The sequence below is a fragment of the Protopterus annectens genome, chromosome 13.part0, assembly GCF_019279795.1.
Source record: "Protopterus annectens isolate FY-2018-M chromosome 13.part0, PAN1.0, whole genome shotgun sequence".
In the NCBI taxonomy this organism is placed as follows: domain Eukaryota; kingdom Metazoa; phylum Chordata; order Ceratodontiformes; family Protopteridae; genus Protopterus; species Protopterus annectens.
In genome coordinates this window covers 382,849,955-382,873,799 of record NC_056747.1, presented here as the reverse complement: position 1 = coordinate 382,873,799, position 23,845 = coordinate 382,849,955, and the positions used below count along the sequence as shown (strand labels likewise).

At 37.7% G+C, this 23,845-nt stretch overlaps 1 protein-coding gene across 1 annotated transcript in view; it reads right to left on the bottom strand.

The window, feature by feature from the left end:
- Nucleotides 1-2,175: 2,175 nt before the first annotated feature.
- Nucleotides 2,176-23,845, bottom strand: part of LOC122788340 (gap junction beta-2 protein-like) — an 87,072-nt gene continuing 65,402 nt past the window's right edge. The window contains exon 2 of the mRNA XM_044055417.1: nucleotides 2,176-3,131. Within this exon, the coding sequence (XP_043911352.1) occupies nucleotides 2,481-3,131 (651 nt within the window). The 3' untranslated portion in view covers nucleotides 2,176-2,480. The remainder of the gene's footprint in view (nucleotides 3,132-23,845) is intronic.

Genomic DNA, 23,845 nt, shown 5'->3' with positions numbered 1-23,845 from the left:
TTTCAGATCTTTTTGGGATACAAAATTAAGCTAAAACAAAGGCAATAACAGCAAATTTTGTACTCTGACTTGAATTGGTTCAGCAAATCCATATTTATGGGGACATGATAAATTATTTGGCCATATGAATTAAAAATGATGCAGGTGTGGCAGCTAAGGATAATGTGGGAAGGGACTAAAAAGATAACAGAAAAACTGAGAAAATGGAAGCTTTGTTATATGGATATCAGTAGTAATATACAAGCAGTTAAAATGTTTTTAGTCCCCTTAATCTTACACAGAGGTCAGGCATATTTTTTCAACCAGAAAAAAAAAAATTGTGGATCGCAATTAATAAAGATTTCATCTGGAAGGGGAAGACAGCAAGAGTCAAGTGGGACAAGCTGATTCATCCAATTGAACAAGACAGATTGGGATTACCAAATTTGAAGGGGTATTTCAGAGCAACACATTTAAGGCTCCTATATGTAGCACAAACAGAAAACTATAATTCAAAGTGGAAAGGGATGATGATGAAATGAGAGAAGCTCAAGAAATGAGGAGAGACTGGTTTTTGATGCAGACATTTAAGGAGGATAGCAATCATCATATAGAATATTACATTCATGAAGTAGCAGAAAATATTGAAAGAACTAAGCCAACATGGAATGGAGAAAAGAGTACTGGTATAGTTTGTAGTAGAATGTAGAAAAGATGCTGCCATTAAAAGAAGAATAATTAATAGAGCATATAAAATATTTCATGATAACTAAAAGAATCAATCGGAGGATTTGCAATTCACAAAGAAACAATGGAGCATATATGAATGTTTCCCAAATATGCAACAACGTTTAGAATATTTGCTTGTAAGTGTTTACATAGGTATTTTTATACCCCAAGTAGATACCAAAGAAGTTTTCCTCAGGTAGACAGCAAATGTTGGGAGGTTTGATGGGGAAGAAAGTGGTAACTGGGAACATATCTTTGGGAGTGTAATGAGTTGGCAGACTTTAAAGATTATAAACAACCAGCCTGTGCAAGTACAGAACAGGTGCATGGCCAAAATACAGCAATCTCCAAAAAGACTTTAAAGATTCGCTGCAGACTGCTTTTCAGAGGTACTGGGTGAGCAAATTGGTGTAACTAAGGACATGCTTTTTTTGCGCTACAATACAGAATCAGAATTGCCTAGACAGAGTAAGGCCTTGGTGAGTCTAATTATGGTAGTTCCCAAAAAACTATTATTAGAAAATGGAAATCAAAGTCTAAACCAACTTTACTAGGAGTAGCAAATATAGTAATAGAGATAAAGCAACTGGAATTGGGATCTTTAGAAAAGGGGGCAGGATTTGAATGAGCTATGTAATGTTTTGATTGACAATGACTGGATAGATTTTAAGTGATATATAATGTTTGTCAATACAATTACGTCAGTGTGGTTTGTAATGTTTGCAATTAGAATTGTGTCAGTATGGTTTGTTTTTATATAAACGTAAGCTTGCCTATGTTGTATGTGATAATTTAATAAAGATGTTTCTTGTTAAGAAAAAGGCAAAGCATAAGAATCCGGAGTCACCTAGTATAATATCTAGTATATTTTTAGAAAGAGTAGTAAGAAGGAAGTCTGTCAGAAAAGTAGGAAATGAAAGGAAGTGGAAAGAGGAAGACTTTGGAATTGCAATTTGTTAATGGTAAAAATAGGGAATGGTGAAAATAAATATAGGAGATGGGTTGGGATAGTGAATTGCAGGGTATATGACAGAGGGAGAGAGAGGTGAAAAACTGATATAGGACTGGAGTGGAAGTTCAGTAGAAAACAGCTACAGTCTCTGAAAATGTAGATGGAGACATGTGAATTGCTGAGTCAGTTAAAAAATACCTATCAGGCTATTTGAGACATTCTGGCTACTATGATGCTTTATTTTAAGGTGATTAGGCAACTACATGTCCCTGTATTGCTTTGTAAACACTATAGATCGAGTTTCCTGGGTGCAGTGATATTGATTTGGCCCTCTGTCATAGTTTATTTCGAATGGGTAGCAAGAAAGAATATTTAGTTTTTTAGTGAATGGAAGTTAATGATAACATAAGGAATCTTTGTATCCTTTAATACAAACTGCCACAATAGATTAATAAAGCAAACATAAAAGTTCCCTTCAGTGCTCCTTATCCAAAGGCATAGACAGATGCAATTTCAGTATACCATTTCATGTTTATTTTCAAAACAAGATATTCACCATCAAAATGATAACATTGCTTTACTGAGACTGAAATTTCCTTAGTACCACAAATGTGGAATATGGCAACTTGTGTATTATGTAGAAGAGGTGATATGCAGCTTGTCTACAGAACTCTTGACATTTTTCATTTTCTGTGAAAAGGTCACAAATTCATCTGAACATTTTTGCTTTTTGAAAATGTGTGGTTTTAATAAGTATTTTTTTCTGATATTTTTACTTTTGTGTTAATCTTTTGAGTATACCCTTAAATTGATGTTTTCCTTAAGGGTTCCTTTGTACAGGATAGTCATGAAATGTTTGATTCTGGAAATCCTTGAATGCAAAATGAATCTCAACTATACATATAAGTGCACATGCTAGAGATAGCCCATACATAAAGTAACTGAAAAGTACTTGTTCTGTTACATTCAAAACTGCACACATAACTAGTTGTTCACATGGATATAAGTTGCAGTTCATTGTTCCTGAGTTCAGTAAAGTATCTGAGAGTTGGTAAAATGTAACAAGAAAAATCCCTTCTATGAGACATTTAGCAAAGAGGCTTAGGATATGAAACCTGAATTTTCCATACTTGGTTTTCAGTGGTCCTCTAAACCATGTAGCACTTTTTTCCAGAGTGCTTTCTCGGAAGTGGACTGCAACTGCTAGAGCATAAGAAAAAATGAATAAAAGTTGTAAAGCAAACAGGTTGACTGCAGAGTAAGGAGAAAGGGTGTTAAAGCACACAGTCTGACATCCACGTTGAGTTGAATTGCAGGCAAAGTCTTGCTCTTTCTTGAAGACCTTTGACTCAGTAAGCAGTGCTGTCAGCCGCATGACAAATGCACAGGAGAGTGTGACCCTGCTGAGGGGAGATGAGTAGGAGCTAGTGCCACTAAGGAGAGCAGTGACAAATTCGATGTCCATGGTTCCCTGAAACAGATCAATCAAAAATTGTTTTAACTTTTCATTAATAAATCGGAATACTAGACAACACAATGTTTATTCTCTAGAGTTTTAGTAAGCAACACAATACAGGCATTCAGTAGTATGTGCGCACATGTTTGTGTGTGCATGTGTGAGTGTGTGTTGGAAGACCTACTGCTTTTCAATTTTTGAATTATTTGTTGGTAATTCTGAGTTCTATGACATCCACAGAAAAGATTACAAAAAAGTGTGCCTGTGGAAGACAAATTCTGTCCAAGGACTACCTTATGCAGTGTATTTTTTTTTAAGAACTGCAGCATTTCTTTTTGTGGGCATTACACCACATTTAACAAAACATTACTGCATTGTGCCCCAAAACTTAAGATCTTTTTAGAACATTAACCCTTGGGTAGTGGAATGGAAATTTGTCCCTCCCCTATGACGGAACTTTGACTAGGGACTGTAAACACGTTATCTTGTTTTTCTAGATGAGGTCAGGGTGTTGTCAACTGTCACCATCTTGAGTCAGTGCCTCTCCTGTCTTCTTCAGCAGTCTGACTATTGCACATCTTCTCTCACACAATCTATCCATGTCTTTGCTGGACACATTTGTTTACTCTTGCCTTTTTCCTGACTGTCCCAAATCTTCTTCACCATATTGTCTTCTGCACATGTGCCTGAACCACCATAATCTGTTCTCGTTGACCTTCTTTGCAATTGGAGCTACTTCATCTTCTGCTCTAATGTCCTAATTTTTGTCTGTATTATGATGTGCATCCTACCTCTCATCTCAGGCACTTCATCTCCATCTTTAGCTTCTGCAACTGCTCTGCCTTTATCACTCAGGTTGCTGTCCTACACATAGTACTGCTTGCACCACTGTTTTGTACACCTTACTTTTCAGCTTATTTGGCATTTTTCTGTCATGCATTACCCTGACAGTCTGCATCAGTTGGCTGCAGCCCTTCTAATTCTAGCTTTGACCTCCTCATTCAGACTTCTCTTCCCCTTAACCACCACTCCCAGATGCATGAAGCTGTTAACCTCTTCCACAATTTTCCATTCTAGCTCAATTTCTTCTATTTCTCCTATTTGCTGTCATTACAACTGTCTTGTCTGTACTCAGTTTCATCCCATCTGCCTTCCGTTTTGCATTCCATCCCCCTGTCCTTTGTTGATGTTCTTGCTTAGTCTGTCTGTAATGCCACATTATCTGCATACAGCAGCTTTGTTGATCTGTTCTGTCCGACTTGTTTGCTAATGTAGTTCACCAGTATGAACAACAGTGTTATTAGTGCTGGACCCTGAGTCACACCCATTCCCACTGGGAACCCGTCTTGTGAGATCAATCTCTGTTGATACTTGAGTCATTGGGTCCTTATACAGTGCCTATGCTAATTATTATACCAATTTTTCTGAAACTTCAAACTACAGCAGGACTGCCCAAATAGCTTTCTTGGGATCTTGTCATGTTATGCTTTTCCCTCGTCAAGGAAGAACCAGTCGGACTTTTTCCTCATCTGCATTTTCTTCTTAACTATCTGTCTCACTGCAAACAGGTTGGTAGTACAACATCCTGATCCAATTTCCAACTGCCTATCTCCCATTTTAGTTTTTTTCAGCCACCCTCTCCAGACCTTTCATGCAATGTAACAGCAGTTAAATACCCCTGTACCGCCCAGAGTTGTGAATGTCCCCTTTGATGTCCTTCCATGTCACTGTTGCAGTATTCTTTACATAAGGGATTTCCTGCCAAGCATAGCCCAAAATTTGGTCAGTATGCCAAAGTCTTTAGATTCTATAAGCACCATACATCACACATTTGCTCCCTGCATAAGGCATAAAGGTGATGTACAGTTGCAAATATTCAGAACTTTTTTGCCACCAGCCTGAACGCCTTTATGCTGTGCTGGGTTCATGTTATCCAGGAAGGGAAAATGTTAGTGTAGGAGACAGACTCCCAATAAAGACTATCACGATCGCTGTCTCTTTTGCTTAGATACTTCCCATGACCAGATGCAGTGCTCCATCTGTCAAGTGTTTAGACCCTTCTTAATCACTTGTGTTTCTTATCCATATACCTTGAGAACCAATGACTTAAGCTGTTGGCTCAGAGCGCTATGAGGAATCCTGCCATCCCAAGGGTCAGCCATCTGTCAAGAAGAAGGCTCAAAAGGCTAGGCCTGATCTGGTTGCTATCCAACCTCCTCTGACATCTCTCGAGAAGCTAGTGAAGGCTCTGAAGATCATCTGGTGTTTACCATGGATTCCTGTGCTGTGACCTGGTTGGAGGCCAGGATGGATCCGATTTCTTCCATGTCTTTAGAGGCTTTTCTGAAGTCCATTAAGAGGGAACTGGGCTGATTATTTCTGCTGGGCCAAGGGACATTCCTCAGATTTTGATAAGGAAGAGATTCCAACTAATGTTATTAAATCTCACCAAGGATCTGAACCACAGAGAGTCTTTCAGATGGACATCCCACTCAAGAAAAAAAACATTGCCCCTGTTGTTAAAGATCCCCAGTATGAATGGCAAGATTTTACTAAGAGTCTATTCAGTGCTTTAATGGCCTTGAAGCCTCCTCAAAAGGTGTCTGTATCTGCTACTTCCCTGGTCTTCCACCTCTGTCAAGAGGCCTAGGTAATTGGATTCCTCAAAAGAGGACTTAGACTCTGGGGAGGAATCCCTAGTTTACTTCTGTCAAATTCCTTCCCTCTAGACTGCAGTTTGGAGGAAGAGGATTATTTTAGCCCAGACTCCACTTTGGAAGAATTATCTTTTGGGGATACTATTCTTCATATGATGGAGTACTTCAAATGGGATTGCTCCCAGGTCTCTGACATTCAACAACTATATTATGAGCTTTTACAGATGGAGTTTCGTAAGTCATCTGCTGTTTCTCCTGTTTTAGCAGCCCCTTTGGACATCTTTTTTGCTGCCTCTGTGACTCCTGATTTTCTACCCCCAGCTTTTAAGAAACCTGACAGATTCTACAAGCTGCCTGAGGATTGCAAATTTTTGTATAAATGCCCTTCTGCGGATCCTTCAGTGGTTTCAGTTTCCTCTGGCAAACGGTCTAAGCTCATGTCATCTACTAAACTCCTTCCCTCAGATAGGGGATAGTTAATCAATGGAGATTGGGTAAAAAATTATATACTGCAGCCTGTTTGTCTTTTAGGGCTGTTGACTACCAAACCCACATGACCAGGTATGTTTTGCCTTTATTTCTCAGGTAGCTTTGCTGGTCTCTGGCCTTCCTTATTCCAAGGAACTGTTTCTCTTCTTGGATCCACTTCCCAGGTCACCCATCACTTCATAAAATGCAGCTGTGATGCTGCTGATGCCTTTTCTAGGACTACTGTTTTTGGTTCTGTGATGAGGCATTATTCTTGGCTATGTCTACAGGCTTTTCCTTATGATATTGAAGCCAAGCTTTTGGATGCCCCTCTGGATAATAAAAATCTCTTTGGGACAGCTGCTGCTGACCTAAGTCCCTTCACGTTAACGATAAGGCCTTGCAGGAACTCAAACATAGTTTTGTCTCTCTTAGCCCCAAATTCCAGAGGAATTATCCTTCTAAGCCCGCCTTTGTCTGCAGACAGACTCACCCACCTGACAAGGGTAGGAAGGGATATAGGCATATTCCGCCTGTTAATTCCACTCAGACTTCTCAGAAGCCTTCCTTTCAGGACAAGCTTGTTTCCACTTGACATTTGGCCTGCTCTTCCCCTCAGCCAGGTTCCCGTCTCTCTGCCTTTCTCTGTCCCTTCTAAATTTGTTTCAGATCACTTTAGACTCCTGGGTGCTGTCTGTCTTTTGTCAGGGAGTATTTCATGGTTCAGAAATCCCTTCCTCCCTTCTCAGACATTCCACAGCCTCCTTGGGAACAGCTTCCAGAGGTTTTGCAGTCCCTTCTGGATCAGGGCACCATTCAGCCTGTTCCACCCTCCCAAATGGGCATGGGATTTTAATCCAGAATATTTTTGATTCCTTGAAAGGAGAGTTATGTGGAGACCCATTCTTGATTTTTCTCTACTCAGTACCTTTCTCAAGGTCCCTTCTGTCTTGTTTCCTCTTCAACTTCCCCAGGTCTTCTTGGTTTCCCTGGACTTTAAAGATGCCTGTGTTTGGATCCACATTCATTCTCTGTTCAGGTAGTTTTTATGTTTCTGTTTCTTTCTCTCATTTTCAGTTCCCTGCTTTTCCCTTCGGCATTTCTCCTGCCCCAAAGGTATTCACCAAATGCTTTGCTCCTGTCATTGCATTTGGCAGACTTAAAGGGATACAGACTGTTCCCTATTTGAATGACCTACTCATTCAGGTTCTCTCTCCCAACAGTCTGTTGCATGGTTCCCACTTCACCACTTGTCTTTTGCAAAGTCTAGGATTCACCATAAACCTCAAGAAATCTATTCTGACACACTCCCAGGATAATATTTTCCTAGGGTGCCAGCTTCAGACTCTTCTCATGTTGGCTTCTCTTCCTGCTCCAAAGGTTTTGTTTCTGATGTTTTTCTATTCTCTCATTCTTTTCCCTTTTTTACGGTAGGGAGTTTCTCCACGTACTGGGGTTTATGGCCTCCACTATTCCCATGCATCCTCTCAACAGGCTCCATATGAGGAAGCTGCAGTGGTTCTTCAGATCAGTGTGGCTTCAACATTGCCACTCTCTGGAGTCCCCTGTTCCTGTTATTCCTTTTCTTAAACTCAAGTTTCAGTAGTGGATTCAACAGCTCTCTCTCAATCTAGGGCTTCCATTCCAGGCTCTATTTTTGTCTCAAGAACTGTACACAAATGCGTTAGACTTGGGGTGGGGGCCCCTTGTGCCCTTCTAAATACCCAGGGTGTCTGCCCTCCTTATCAGAGGTCAGAATATATTAACAAAAGAGATAAGAGCTCAGCTTCTGGCTCTGTAAGCTTTCTACTTCCCCTCCCCCTCAAAATCTTCATGGACAACACCACTGTGATGCAGTACATCAACAAGCGGGGGTGGGGAGGTGGGGTTGTGTGACATCCAAACTTCTTTGCAGATTAGCTCTTCAGGCATGAGATCTAGCTATCCAGTATTAAGTGACTCTTCAGGTGGTCTATATTTCTTCAGAGCACAGTCTAGTGGCAGACTTATTGAGCAGGTCCAGCACACAAGCTCAATAATGGATGCTTCATAGAGATGTGTTTCTGGACATAGTCCGTCTGTGGGGTATGCTTCAGGTAGATCTTTTTGCCTCCTGTCTGAACAGGTAACTTCCAGTTTTCTGTTGCAAAGTACCAAGTCATCTGACTTGGAAATTGGCTGCCATGTCTTTTCTTTGGGTGGGAATGTTTCTATATGCCTTTCCTCCCTTCATCTTTTACCTTGAGTTCTGCACTAAATCAGGCAGGACAGGATTCTCCCAAAATCTTGCTGGTAATCCCCTTTTGGCCCAGACAGCATAGTTTCCCCTTCTTTATTACCTGGACTTGGCCAGGGGCCATCACCACAAGTTACTTCACTGGATGGATATTCTCATACAAGGCATGAGAGCTGTTATCCATCCTCAACTCTTAAAGTGACGCTGTGGGTGGTAGGGTTTTGATTCCTTTTTGGCACCTTTTTTTCTGAGGACATGCTCCATGTATTGCAGGGGTCCAGGAAGCCCACTATCAGAAGATCATACATGTCCAAATGGAAGAGATTTTCTGTCTGGTGCCTCTCTCACCGTCAGGACCTCTTATTGGTAGAAGTTCCTCTGGTTTTGTCTTATTTGTGTGATCTGCTCCATGGTGGGTTGGCAGATTCTTCAGTTAAAGCTCATCCTTCAGCAGTTTCTGCTTGACTGCCCTTAAATGCTCCTTTTTTTTCTTCTCATTTTGAGGTCAAGCAGTTTCTTAATGGTGTCCTTCATATCTTACCTTCCAGAAATCCTGCTCTCCCTTTTTTGGACCTCAATTTTGTACCTGAAAAATTAACTCAGGATCATTGCTTCCTCTTTCCTTCTGGGTGCACATGTTCTCCTTTGTCCCTGAGGGTATTTTTTTTCCTCCTGGGACAATTCAGTTCTGAGTGTTTGTGTCTGTGTCACCTCTAGTCCCTACCCCTTACATGGGGAGCATACATGTGATGTACAGTGCCTACAAAATTTAAAAGTTTTCGTATACTGGCCAGACATTAGGCAATCCTTGGCAGGAGATCTCTTTTGTAAAGAATATGTAACAGTGAAGAGAAGGACATTTACTGTTATGGTACGATTTTACTTTCTTGTACACTGGGACTAGTATGATTATTCTTCAGTTGTCCAGGATATGCCTTTCCATACTGCTATGAGTACCCTCTGGAGTCATTCATCCCCTGTCTCACCAAACATCTTGATCGTATCTACTGTGACCTCATTTGAGCCTGCTGCTTTCCTTGATTTCATTTTCGTTAGTGATGTTCTTACTTCTTGTAGGGTGGGTTCCTCCTCCCCTCTTCTTCATCATCATAGGCTTTGGGCAGTACAACTCTACATTCAAAGGGCTGGAAGTACTTCCATTTGCCTTTGATGCCACGTGGACTGGTGAGCAGGGTGTTGCTGCATCCCTTATGAAGGGTGCCTGTCTTCTTTATCTTTTTGCCTTTGCTTTGCAACCTGATAAGAATTTCTTTGTGGCATCTACAAAGTCACTTTCCAGAAGCTGGTAGAGTGTTTTTGATGCCCCAATTGTTATTATTGCAACTCCCCTCTTAGCCTCGCTGTTAGTTAACTATTATTCCTTTTTAACCTGTTCTGTCTTTTCTAGCTTCTGCTTTTTCCTGCATTTCCTCTTTTGATGGCTTCCTGGACTTCTGCATTTGTCCACCAGCTTTCATTACGTACCTTGCTTCCATACCTGGCTCAGTTGCATATCTGTTCAGTAGTCCTCATGCTTGCTGTTTTGAGGTGCTGCCATTCTTCAACTTCACTTGTTTCTTTCACTTCCTGAGGTGCTAGAGCCCTGAGTAATTCCTTGAACTCGTGCTTTCTCTGTAGTTAACTTCCAGGTCTTCAGCTTTCTCTGACCACTGCTAGCAGATGATTGTGGCAGCTAGTCGGCATTATGAAACAGTGAACAAATGGGCCAGATAGACTGCGTCTTCAGTTTGAAGACTAGAATTCAAAGCCTTTTCTCATCTTCTGGGTATGCTTCCCATGCCCCTTCACCAGGAGGAATTTGTAAAACATAACCTTATCCAGCTGCTGAGATGTGTGGCAATAAAGTGTTTCTCTATAGGAATAAAGGAAGGGATTTTTATTCAAGGCTTCTCCAAAAAAAGATTGTGCCTGGACATCATTCTCTCTTTATCATGGCTAAAGAAATTACTTAAAGCAACTAGTTTCAAATACTTTCCTTGCAGGTTCTTCTCTCTTTAATTTTATGAAAACTATTGGTCACCCTGGACTTCAGGGATGCTTGAATCCAGTGCAATACATGCACAGGATAAATACTTCTGGTCATTTTTGCACTTCTGACAGCACAGTCAAAATTAAGTTATACGTTTTCATATTATTTGTTATTTTGTTGCATTTTCTCATTGTAAAATGCCTTTGCATTTCACTGACCTCATTGGTTGCTCCTGCAATTTTTGAGTAATTTTTATTAGATTGTTTATTGGTTTAGTCAGTTGCTTGTAACCTAGTTGTTCACATTTCAGATTTATCTTTATGATTTTATACTAAGAAGATGTAGGACTGTCCTAGTGGCAGTAGAGGGTAACCCGGCCAGTTCTGAGCTAGAAATCACAGAGAAATAACTTTGAGTGTGACCCTCTGATTGGTAAAAAGGCTAATTTATGTGTGTAGTCAGTCCACATTAAGCCAGTTATTGAGTATAATACCTTCTTTGGCATGTATTTGTCCAGACACATGCAGCAACTGGAATACTAACAGATATACCTTGCTAAAAATGCCGAAACAATATGCCCTACATGGATTGACATGATGCCCTGTAACTATACTCAGTATCCTGCAGACTGCTAAGAGGTGACCTGTGTCTGACATACATGCATTTTTCTACCCAATATTGATGGCTTTATTACACACACATTGGCAAGTGAAATGGCATCAGAAATATTCAATCTAAGGATATAAATCTCTTCTGTAACATCAACAGAACAGTTTTGAGGGTCAGGCATATCTTACATTGGATACCCCTGCTCAGGTGAAGAGTCAACATCCATGTAAAACAAAGCTTATCCATGTCCATATTGAAGTGTAACTTGAATCTGTGGATGAGAAACAGAAAATTTACGAACCAACCGAGTCCCATGCAAGGGGGAAATGCACGGTCCAAACCAAATGCACCAAACCACCAAATAGACCAGCATGAGCAGTATGGAGTAAAAATATCCTTTATTAGACGTACAAAAACAGACCGGTTTCGGCAAATGTTGCCTTCTTCAGTGTAGGACAAGACAAACAGGTCCCATCCATCAATCATTATATATAAGCCAACAACCAATAGGGCAAGCAGGTTCATAAATATTAATGATATGAAAAGAAAAAAGTATGTTTAAAATCATGACAGCATATTCTTAATAATAGTCAAAATTACAGTTATTGTGAGACCAAAGAGTAAATCATCAGAGCAACACAGGCTGACAAATATGAAAAATGTGTAAACATATACCAAAAAACATTAAATAATAATAAAAAATATAAAAAAATGACAAAAATGACAAAAAATCTAAATATCATGAAAAATGTGGAAAGTATACAAAATAAATACAAATGAGATAAAAATGTGATCAAAATATAGAACAGTTCCCATACAGAAAAAGCATAAAAAGCTTTAATACTGTATATAATGAAACAATCACCTAGAATGGAATATACAACAATAATAGCATCAACCTCCATATAGTAAATATCCATATTACCATAAATGAGCATGATTGCCCATTATTGGGTATAAATGATTACTCACTCAAAACAAGACACCTAGGGACAAGTAAATGTGACACATATATCAAAAGTCTTCCTGCCAACATAAGTCCAAAGCTTCTGACATATTGGATATGTAGGTTAGGATGTAATAGCTATAGCACCTGGAACCCCTAAAGGTGATCATTAAGACCTGGGTAAAACAAACCCCCCAATGTTGTTATCCAATATTTCTCTTTGTGATCTAATAGGCCATGCCAGCCTTGTTTGTTGGTTCTATCACCAGAAATTCGATCAATGATCATGAAATCGAATCTGGCCTGTGGATGTTTGAGTGTATGTTGGTATAAAGCACTAGTCTCCTTGTGATTTCTGATGTCACTACGATGTTCGTTCATTCTGGATCTTAATGCTCTGGAGGTTTGGCCCACATAAAATGCACCACAATAACAAGATGCAAGGTACACCACCCAATCGCTACTGCAATTACCAAAAATTTTGATGTTGAATATCTTACTGGTGTTACGACTAGAAAATTCTTTAGATTTGGGCATATATGAACAGGAGCCACAATGACCGCAGGGAAAAGAGCCAAAAAGCTCATCACCATGTAATGTAAGTTGTTTATGAATAGTACCTCCACTAGCCATATGTTTATAGTGTGACAAGTAAGAGCCCAAAGTTTTGCCCCGCTTGTATGAAAATCGACATTGTGGACCCAACATTGTTCGTAACCTGTCATTAGCCAGTAGAATATTCCAATGTTTGTTGATGATATTCCTGATCATATTGATGTTTCTTCCATAAGTCGTAATGAACCTAACCTGGTTACAAGATGTATTCTTGTTTTTATTTTTGTATTGCAATAGTTGTTCCCTATCTGTACAATTTGCCCTACATCTGGCTGAAGTAATATCATATTGATCATAACCTCTACTGGCAAACCTCTGACTGAGATCCATGCTGGCTAGTTGGTATTCCTTATCATTAGAACTAAGACGTTTAATACGGATAAATTGAGACACAGGAATACTTCTAATAGTATGACGGGGATGTAAGCTAGAGGCATGAAGCAAAGTATTATATTGTGGGTACTTACGAAACACCTTCGTAGATAAGGTGTGATCAGAATTCCTAAATACCGTGACATCCAAAAAATTAATAGTATTTTTATCATGAGTCACAGAGAATTCAAGTCCCCATACATTGTCATTTAGGTATTGCACAAATTCATGCAAGTAACCCACATCTGCACGCCACACTAGCCAGCAGTCGTCCAGATAACGTCGCCAGACGTCCATCTCCACCTGATAGATGTTATGTAGGGTATCATATATCATGTATTCCTCAACATAGGCCATGAAAAGATCGGCATAAATGGGAGCAAATGATGCTCCCATAGCTGTCCCTTGCAACTGCCAATAACACTGGCCTTGAAAATAAAGAACATTTTTGTTGAGTACATGTTCCGACATGCAGATCAATAATGTGTTAAACCCAGGTGTGTAGAGATTCGCCCTCTCTAACCAGTATTGAAGAGAAAATTTACCCCAGGACCGACCCCTGTACAACTAATGTACATAGGCAGCTCCTAATGCTTTATCCCATGTATGGGTCCACTGAAGGTATTTATGGCATGATCCTAGTTATTCTTACTAGGGGTGATGTATAATTATCAGCCAAGGGATGGGTAAGGCCAGTCTAACACTAAATGGGGTATGTTAATTTGAACACCAAAAAGGAAAATGGCTAGGCTTAAAATGGCTCACAGCTAGCCTAGCACTTCCCTATAAGCCCATGACAAGGATTGCCCCTTGAGTTTTGTATTAGATACTGCTGTTTTCCTTTATATTCCTTCAGCAATCTTCTGATCAAGTAAAAAAAATGCTTGTAACCATGGATATGAACTCTGTTGGTATCTCCATGCTCAGCTTGGTGGATATGAGAATCCTAAGGCAGTGTAACAATTGACTCATATTTGCTGACAACCAACTAATTATTAAGCACACTAACAAGGTATCTGAGAGATATATTTATACAATACCACTAGAGGCAAAACTGTCACATAAAAGCATTCATAATGCCAATCAAGTTATCAGTAATCCACACACTACACCCACCACATGCAGTATGGAACAGAGTGATGTCTAATGACATCATCTAATGAATAATTAGCCTGATGACTAATAAGATGAGGATCTTATGTAATCTTCATAAACCTCAAATACCTCCCAGACATTGTACCTACAAGTAATAATCTGAGCAGCCCAAAATGCACTCCACCAAAACACCCACCACAACCCATACAGCCTCATCTCAAAAACCTTCAGCTTCTAAGCCCTTAAAGCAAGCCACCACACACCCCATTGTTTTGGTCATAGGAGACCCCATTGTGAGACACACTGATGTCTCACCAGGCTGAGTAAGGAGAAAGTTACCATCAGTTGCCTATCAGGGGCCAGGATCTGCTAAATCACACATGCACTCATATCATTGAATTCCAGGTAGCAGTATGACTTGGTCATAGTTCACATGGGTCCAAATGACCTGAGATGTATCTTTCTGGACTATATGAACAGAGGCATGATAGAGATCTTAGATTATATGTCAGGCAGGTTTGAGCTTGACAGAACAGCATTCTACCTTCTGTGAGGATGATGGCACAGTATGAACATAAGATAATTGACTTTACCAATTGGCTTAATTTTTGTTGTCACTCCAAGGGGTTAGAGTATTTGTCAGCATGGGAGGATATGGTCAACAGACCATGCTGCTTTGGAACACCACAGGAATGTAGGGCTACAATGCATTCCACATCATTAGACCAGCTACTGCACAGGCTGGGACCAAAACTGGAGGTGTTTCAATTTACATCAATGCTGGTCAAACAGGATGATGCACTTGAGCTTCTCCATGTTCAAACTGCCATTGGCAACATCTGAAACTAACTGTGACATGCATAAAAAAGTGCACACTGACTAAAGTGGGTAGCCATATTCCAAAATTTTATAATAGCTTTAAGAATTACAAAAGATGATAAATTAAAAAGTTTACTATTACACGTTAGGGGAAATATCTATATCATGTATATGAACTCATAGGAGAACTAGATGGCAGATTCATAGATGTATTAGTCAAGTTAAATATCACTTTGAGGCCAAAAATAATGTAGAGTTTAATATAATCAAATTCAGGCATGCAAGGCAACAATTTGAGTCCAGATAAATGTACTGTACTAGGATGAGGGCATTAGCTAGAACCTGGACCATTACAGACAATACAAAAGAGATCATCCATTCAGCCATCAGTGCAAAGGTAAGGAGAAAAGCAGTAACTAAATCAAACATAATATAGAATGACTGAGGTCTTTTCAGTGAAGATGCTTTCATCAAACAAGCTACTTTCATAAACAACAGTGAAAAACACTTTCATTGCATTGTATCGAGACAAGCCAAATGCACTCCTTCCTTAATTAAATATATTGAATCCACAGCTGCACAGCCATGGGGAATGAACAAGTGTCTTACAAGTAAAAAAAAACAATCTCACACCACTACTGCAGTATTCTTCTGCAACAAAACCTAATATATACAATAAAGTAAGACATCTGTGTGCATCTTAACATGAATTCCAATAAAACTGAATTAAAAAACACACAGGATGTATGGGGATACAGAATTTCTTTTTGTATATTTTTAGTGAAAATTACTTTCAGTGCTTTTTATTTGTGATGGTGGTTTTAGTGAGATGTACTCCAATGAAACAACACAATCCCACCTTAGTCAGGCTGATGAACATTGCTAGATCCCTTTACCTCAGAAATTCAGACAAGGATGGACTGAGACATTGATAAAACAGAAGTAAAGAGAGAAACTTAATAAAGACAAAGTGAAATGAGAGAAGCAAATGGGAAAAAAAAAAAACATAAATGCTACAGATAAAGTAGAGGTTATAATGCAAGTGCTGTGCTTGGACAGTCCTCATAAGGCACTTTGTCCAGCCTTAGCTACAGTGTGTTCAAAATACAGAAAACATAACCACTTTACTAAAGTATGCAGAAGCAGAAACACAAGTAACAAGGCACATCATAAAGACTGTAAGCCACTGATTTATAGACAGCTAGTGAAGCAAAACAGGAAGACCTTTATTAGGAGCAGATAGTGAAAATATCAGTAGTAACAATGGCACAAGGGTATCTACCAGAAATACAGGTACAATAGATAAAACTTTTGATAGTCACAGAAGTCCTAGTGAAGATAATTTCAGAAGAAGACTATAAGTTGAGGTCAAAGGAAGAGAGGAGGAAGTCTGTCACCAAAATATATAAATATAGTTTTGTTAAACCAGTTCAGCTGAAATGTTGTTTCAGTGCAAACATTAAAGTAAAACAGTATGTGACAAAATCCCCTTTCAGTATGTTACAAGGCAAAAGAACTAAGGTGTTACATTACTCCATTGGGTGTGGAGTAAACATCCAACACTACAGATGAAAATGAATAGAAGTGACATGGATTAACTACTTTGTTCAATGAATCCTATTCTAATAACACTGGAAAGATAGAGAGCCGTCAGGTTAATATGCACATAAACTTGATGGTAACTCCTATTGCACAGCATCAGGATTCCTGTTCACTTAAAAAAGACCTAAGGACACTGCAGAAATTGGATATAATAGAGAACTTTTCAGGGGCTACACTGTAGACCTTCACCTATAGTGACACCATCAGAGTCCAGATGGAGCCATGATTTGTGTAAACATAAATGTTGCAAATAGAGGTGTACAGAGGGAAAGACACCTGGTGTCAGCAGTCGATGACATAATTAGTGAAATGAGTCTGTAAAAGATGTGTATACTTTATTCCTCAGATCAGACAATCAACAGCTTAAACTTCACCTGGGTAATGAATGCAATGCAACCTTCTCCACCAAAATAGGCTTGGAGAGGTAAAATACTAACATCTGGAGTGACATCTGTTGCTGAAATCTTTTAACATGTAATGCAGAAAATTAAAAATACAAAGGCTTTCTGAAAAGATAAAAAGACCATGATTTGATTCTCAGGAAAGTGTAAGGCAAACTAAAAGAAAAGAGGGCTTAAACTAAATAAAATGTAAGATTGACAAGTATAACAATATTATTAATGGCTTCCTATTTTCAGAGAATAGCACATCGCCATACCAAGAGAATGTAAAATAATTACCTGTGGTTTGAAGTTGTTTTGAGTATGGCCAACTACAGTTCTATGCTTATTAAAGGCTTACGTACAAGTGCCCTTCTACTAAGTGAGTTGATAAGGAAAGATATTCTACTTTTTTGAGCAGAAAAACAAGAAGCACAAGACAAAGCTGAAGAAGGGGATGAATTCAGGCACAATGTCATATTTTGATAAAAGCACACCTATATTGCAAGAAGTAGAAGCAAGCTCAGTAGGACTTGTTGCAATATTATATCAAATAAAAAATGGGAACTGGAGAGCCATAGCATATAGCAGCAGCTCACTGATACTAAAAAGAGTTGTTAGCCAAACTGAGAGAGAAGCTCTTGGATTGCCTGGACATGTACCCATTTTCATATGAATAATTTTCAAAATATTTTGCATTAGTCATGGATCACAAACCATTATAAATGTTATTTAATACATCCAAATCAAAACTGCTAAGTATAAATGAAAGATAGTTTTTAAGAACGTAGGCCATACCAGTTTACAGGACAATTTACTAAAGAAAAAGACACTATCTCTGATTATTTGTGCAGGCATTTTTTAGTTTAAAAGAAAAGGCAGAGACATGCTAGAGGACATGATAATTACACGAAGATGTTTGCTGAATACACTCTGCCTAAGACATTATCATTATTGCACAATGCAATTGCAACTGGACAAGACGCAGCTTCACAAAAAAATAAAATAGCAGTATAACAGTAATGAGGCTACAAGCACAAGATTGCTGATGTGGAAACACTAGAAGGCCTGAAAATTCAATGGAAAACAATTTCTGAGACTGAAGAAAGTTTGCTTAAAGTTTCCAGACCAACAATAAAGCAACAATGGAGTAACTGATTTGAGAAATTACTTTTATGGGCCATTGTATGACAAAGAATACCTAATAGTTGTTATTGATAATTAAGATTTACAGTTATACTACAAGTATTTTGCACATCTGTGCATGTAATAGAAGCAACTGTGACAAAATATTTCATATAAAAAGACACTGGGGATTGATAATGGGACAGCATTTTACTGCTATATTTTAAAGAACTCTATGAGTGCCAGCTCATTATCTGCAGGACGTTAGCTATATTTTGGCTAGAAGCAAGTCAATGGACTATTGTGGAACACTTTATTCATAATGGCAACAAAAAAGCAAGGGCTATCAAGTCCAAGAGTTTTCCTGGGAAAAATACTAAAAAGCATGCTTGAAGCCTATAGAACATGTGTGCACCCCAGAATTTGAGCTATACCAGCAAACTTACTATTTATGCACATTTTTAGGAACAAGATACTTCATATGACCAGACCTCTAGGAGACAACAGATGGAGAAAAAAGACAGAAAAGATTAGAAAAAAAAGACAGTGTGAAAAGATATGTTCATACTGGAAGTGCCAAGGAAGACTTATTTCATAGAGAACAGACTATGTTGTTGAGAAGACAGAAACAATTAAGTGTGTCAGTCTGTTCAGTCCAGTGCCATACCAAATAAATATAGCACTGATTACTGTAGCAAATTGGAGACATACTGCTACCTTACACTGCTTATAAGTGTGTGTGTGTGTGTGTGTGTGTGTGTATATATATATATATATATATATATATATATATATATATATCACTGTGCTAATAAAAAATAAAGTTATTAGTTTTGCTTATTTTTCAAATTTTGCCAGCAGATGATGTTTCCATGGACAAATTCTTTTAGCCAAACATTTATGCCCAAAATGTCTTAGACAATTGCAAAATTGTCCATTATATCAGAATGGTTACATCTACTCATATTCATGTAAAAATAATATTAATGTTATTTCTTTTGCTAGACATTAAGAAAGTTATGAATACTACAAATACGTTTGCCATCAAAAATGTATTTATGTAATGATTTTAATTCCTTTACAGCTGTGATGGCATGTAGACATTTGCCACAAATGTGCAACCATGCATTCATAAACTAGCACATAAACATAATGCATGCATAATAGTTTTTCAAAATAATCCACATTACATTAGACCTGTATATGCAAGGTGATCTGAGTTCAATAATCCAAAAGATTGTCTAGCTTTATCTCATTTTATTACCCCATCTTTATCATCTCCTCTCAAAGTTGTCCTTACTTATTCTTTCTTTTGAAAATGCTCATTGTATTTTCTTCTTTGTCTTTTTAATACTATTAGCAGTATAGTCAATTAGTGCTGCTCTGTTTTTCCAAGGTCTAACTTTCTTTACAAAGCATGTTACTAGCTGTAGTATGTAAAGCTGCATGTAATGCTCTTTATTTTCTTTTCTAAATCTGCCCAAAAACCAATGTGAGATCCTGTAGTTGCCTCTTTCGGCAGTATGTCTATCATGTCTTTGAATTTGCACATATATTCTGAGTCCTGAATCAAATATGTTAGCCTAAAATAAGTGTCCTTATAGCATTCATCCAAATACTCTAAGGACACTCCTAGTATTCATCCAAATATCATAATCCCAAGCTACCTCATTTCTTTGTTAGTATTAGTTTTTTCCTATTTCACTCTATTTTGTTATCCCCCCAGAAAACTCAATTTCTTTTTTTCATTTTATTCCATATCTGTTCAATTAATTGCTACATATATGTTTCACCTACATAAAGAATATGCAAGACCAAAATCATCTTAATCATGTCTGTCTTATTGGCAATGTCCATAAATAACACATTCCATAATCACTTCTTACTTATAATCTTATGAGTAATTTCTTCTCAAATTTCTTTAGCTGCAGCATTTCCAAGATTGCAGCACACTGATCAACAACTTAACTTCAGCTATCCCACTATAAAAAAGTTGAAGGACAAGGGACAGATATTCTGTTACTTTCAGTAACTTCAGTTACTGGCTAATAAGTACACTTCTTAGATGCCATCAAAGAAGACACTAAGAGAGTCTAAAAGAAAATCAACTGGAAAAGGTGAAGAGAAAACACTGACTGGGAAGAATCCTGCAGCATTTCAGCAAAAAGCAGTTCAAGCTCCAGCTTTGGTGCTAGACATGACTTCCAGTGATCCAGAGGAAAAAACAGGTCACATGTGCTCAGAGCTAATTAAAATAAATGAAACTCCAAAGGAGTATATGAACTCAAATATCAAAAGACTAGAAAAAAAAATGGAAGAAGCTTTAAAAGATATTCAGATGAGCTGATAAAATGTCAAAAATCAACGGTCGAAATAATGAAAAGCTGGCTGAGTGTGAGACTGCACAAGAGGAGATGTTTCAAAATATGGCAGTATTAGAGGACAGAGCACATAGAGAAAAAGTGAGATTTCTTAATGTACCCGAGAAACTAGAAGCAACAGACTATTTTATGAAGGCACAAATAAGCAACTGGACTGCTAGTACACAACAGGATCTGTTAATTGAAAGGGCACATTGTGTGTATGCTCCAAACCTGGCCATGAGAAAGCAGCCAAGAACTGCACTAGTAAAGATGTAAACCTACCAACAGAAAGAGTTGATCCTGGCATAACTGTGGCAAAAGGCTGATATATTAAAAGTTGGAGCCAGTAGAGTGTTTGTGGAAAATGATTATTCACTGTACACCAGGCAGAAGAAAAACACATTTATTCCAACAACCATAGAATGTCAAGAGGCAGGTGTGAGATTCAAGCTGTTGTATCTAGCTGTCTTCAGATTTTTTTTCCGGGAAGATCAAAGTCATTTTTTGATGTAAAAGTTTATGCAACAAAAAGTGAGACATCAAGTAGAAGGGGGTGTTCTGGGGGCATTTTTTTTTGTTTGTTTGAGGGTTTTCATTAAAACAAAAAGTCTTGTAAAATGTGGCATAGGTTCCAGCATTGATGATAAGAAAAAAACTATAAACAGTTATCCTGCCAAACATTAATGGGTGTATGTATCATAAAAGCTGGAAATAGCCATTTAAAAAAAACTGAAATAAAGTGGGAATAATGACTTATCAAAATGGCAATACTTTCTATATTATCTTGAAATGTGAATGGTCTCACAAGTATAGACAGAAAGAAAAGAATATTTATTTTAAGAAATTCAGAGTGCAAATAGCAATGCTACAGGAGACACATTTGGAAAGAACTGAGCATGTGAATTTCATAAAAAAAATTTCAGGATGATTATCCAGCAGAATATCAGGGACAAAAGAATTAGGAGTACTTATAATAAGTGCTAGATGAGCTCCAATAGTAACAGAAGATGAAAAAATAATAATAATGGCAGATTTGTGGTAGTAAGACTCTACTAGAAAAGGATGAGGATTATGCTGGCATGTATTTATATTCCACTCAAAACTGGTATTAAGGAGCTTAAAGAAAACTGTGGGAGAAATAATAAGCTTCCAGCAGTGAATACTACTTATATGTGGGGAATGGAATTTGATTTTCAACAATGAGTATGTATCGGGGTGTAGAAGGGAAAATATAACATAACAGGGTAGATTTCTGAAGAAATTAATGAAAATATTTGGTATGTAAGATGTGAATTCAGTAGTAGGAACTTGGAGAGAATTTATATATTACTCCCCAAGGTACAATAACTAGGCTAGACTACACAGAAATTGTATTTTAGATCATTTCCCAATAATTACTAAGATAAAAAGGCAGGGTAATGAAGTAATGATGAGACACTGGTGCTACTCTACTTACTTTTAAAAAAGAGACATTTAAAGAATGGGTAGTGGAAATTATTTGGGAATTATTAGAAAATACAGAAAGTACTCCAGAAGTTATAGCTAGATAGTGAGTGAGATAAAATGAAAATGGAGTTTAAAAATAGGGTAGAAATAAAATAAAAAGAGATATGGTTAGGAAGCAATAAGAACTAATTAAATGTGCGGACAGTGGTTAAAGTATTACATAATAAGGGGGATCTCACAGAACAAGAAGATGTACAATTGTATAGTGCTATACAGACAATAAGGGAGTACTTGGATAATATGCATAAGTTTAGAAAGATTGCTGTTACGCAACTATATTTTGATAGCAACTTCAGATCCAAAAATTTTTGGAACAATGACTTAGGCAACAGAAAGTAGAAAGTGTTGTTTCTAAACTTAGGGAACCTGTAACAAGAAAATAACCAGAAAGGCTGTAGAGGTACTAGAGATATGTTGGAAATGTTATGAAAACTTGTGAAAAGCCGAGAGATGGGAAATCAAGAAAAATCACAAATGGAAATATTTATGGAAGACTTAAATATGCTATGGTTAGAGGTAGATGAAACTCAACACTTAGTTAAGATAGAAGGAAATGAGATAAAAATGGTGATGTATAATCAATCTGCAGGAAAGTCCCCAGGCATAGATCATATTCTGGTGCAAGTTTGGAAGCTGGAGGGAAGAAAGTAATAAAGATCTTGAAGGTTTTGTTTAACTGTATTTTAAAAGGAAGGGAAGCACCAATATACTGGAAAAATGATATGGTGGCTATAATACCTAAATATGGTAAAGACCCATCAGATCTAGCTTCATATAGGCCCATTTTAATTTTAAACCATTACTATAAAGGGCTTATATCTATAATGGCTAATAGAATTGCAAAGGTGTTGCCAAAATTGATAGGTATGGATCAATGTTGTTTTGTGGAAGGGAAGCAAACATCTGACAACATTAACAGAAAAAATGATGAGAAGGAAGCTGAATGTAAGAAAAATACCACTGTTATTGATGGGTCTTGATGTGCACAAAGCATTCGACAGAGTAAGCTGGGATTTCTTTTTATGATTAGGGCAATGGAAGAATTTGGATCTCCTGATACAACAAGGTTAATTAGGAGGGTACCTGTATCATATGATCAACTTTTCTTTGCCAATGGTTCTAAACATAGCACAAATAGCAAAGGGGATAGAGGACACCCTGTCTGATTCCTCTATTCAGACACAACTTATCAGAGAGGAACCTTCCCATTTTGATTTTTGCCTCCAATTGGGTCTTTGTTAAAAGAGTGATTTTTTTAAATTGTCGAATTTCATATGATCAGACTCATATGATTGACTATTTAAAAAGCTGAACATAAGTAAAGACTCGAAAACAGTGTTTTAGCAGGAGAGCAAGCCCCCCCCCTGCAACCACTACACTCCCTGCTATATATATTTACCAACTCTGAGATCACACTGTAATGCAGAAAAGGGTATGTTTCCTGACATACCTGTCAACTGTCCAGATTTTCACAGAATGTCCAGATTTTTGCCTCATATTTTTGGTCTGTTCCTCATAAAATTATGGTTTTCTGGAAAATTACTGATGATTGAAGCCATTAAATAATGGAATACATCTGAATATGAGACTTCATATATTTTAAAAAATGCACACTAACATAAATTGTGTAATTTTAGCAACATTCTAAGTTTATAAGAACAATATTTAAAATATGTCCCTGTTTTGGGGCATTTATCCCCAGTTATTTTTGGTTTTGTCCAGATTTCTTGCACTAAGAGTTTGAGAAGTATATTTTCCAATTTCCATTATACTGCAATCTCAGAACAAGTCATTGTTTAAGTGAATAGGGATACATTTGACTTTTTAAATAGTCAACCATATGAATTCGATCATGTGAAATTTGACTCTTTAAAAAGTAGGTCTTTTAACATAGATTGGAAGCAAAAATCAAAGTAGGAGGTTTCCACTTTGATAAGCTGTGTCTG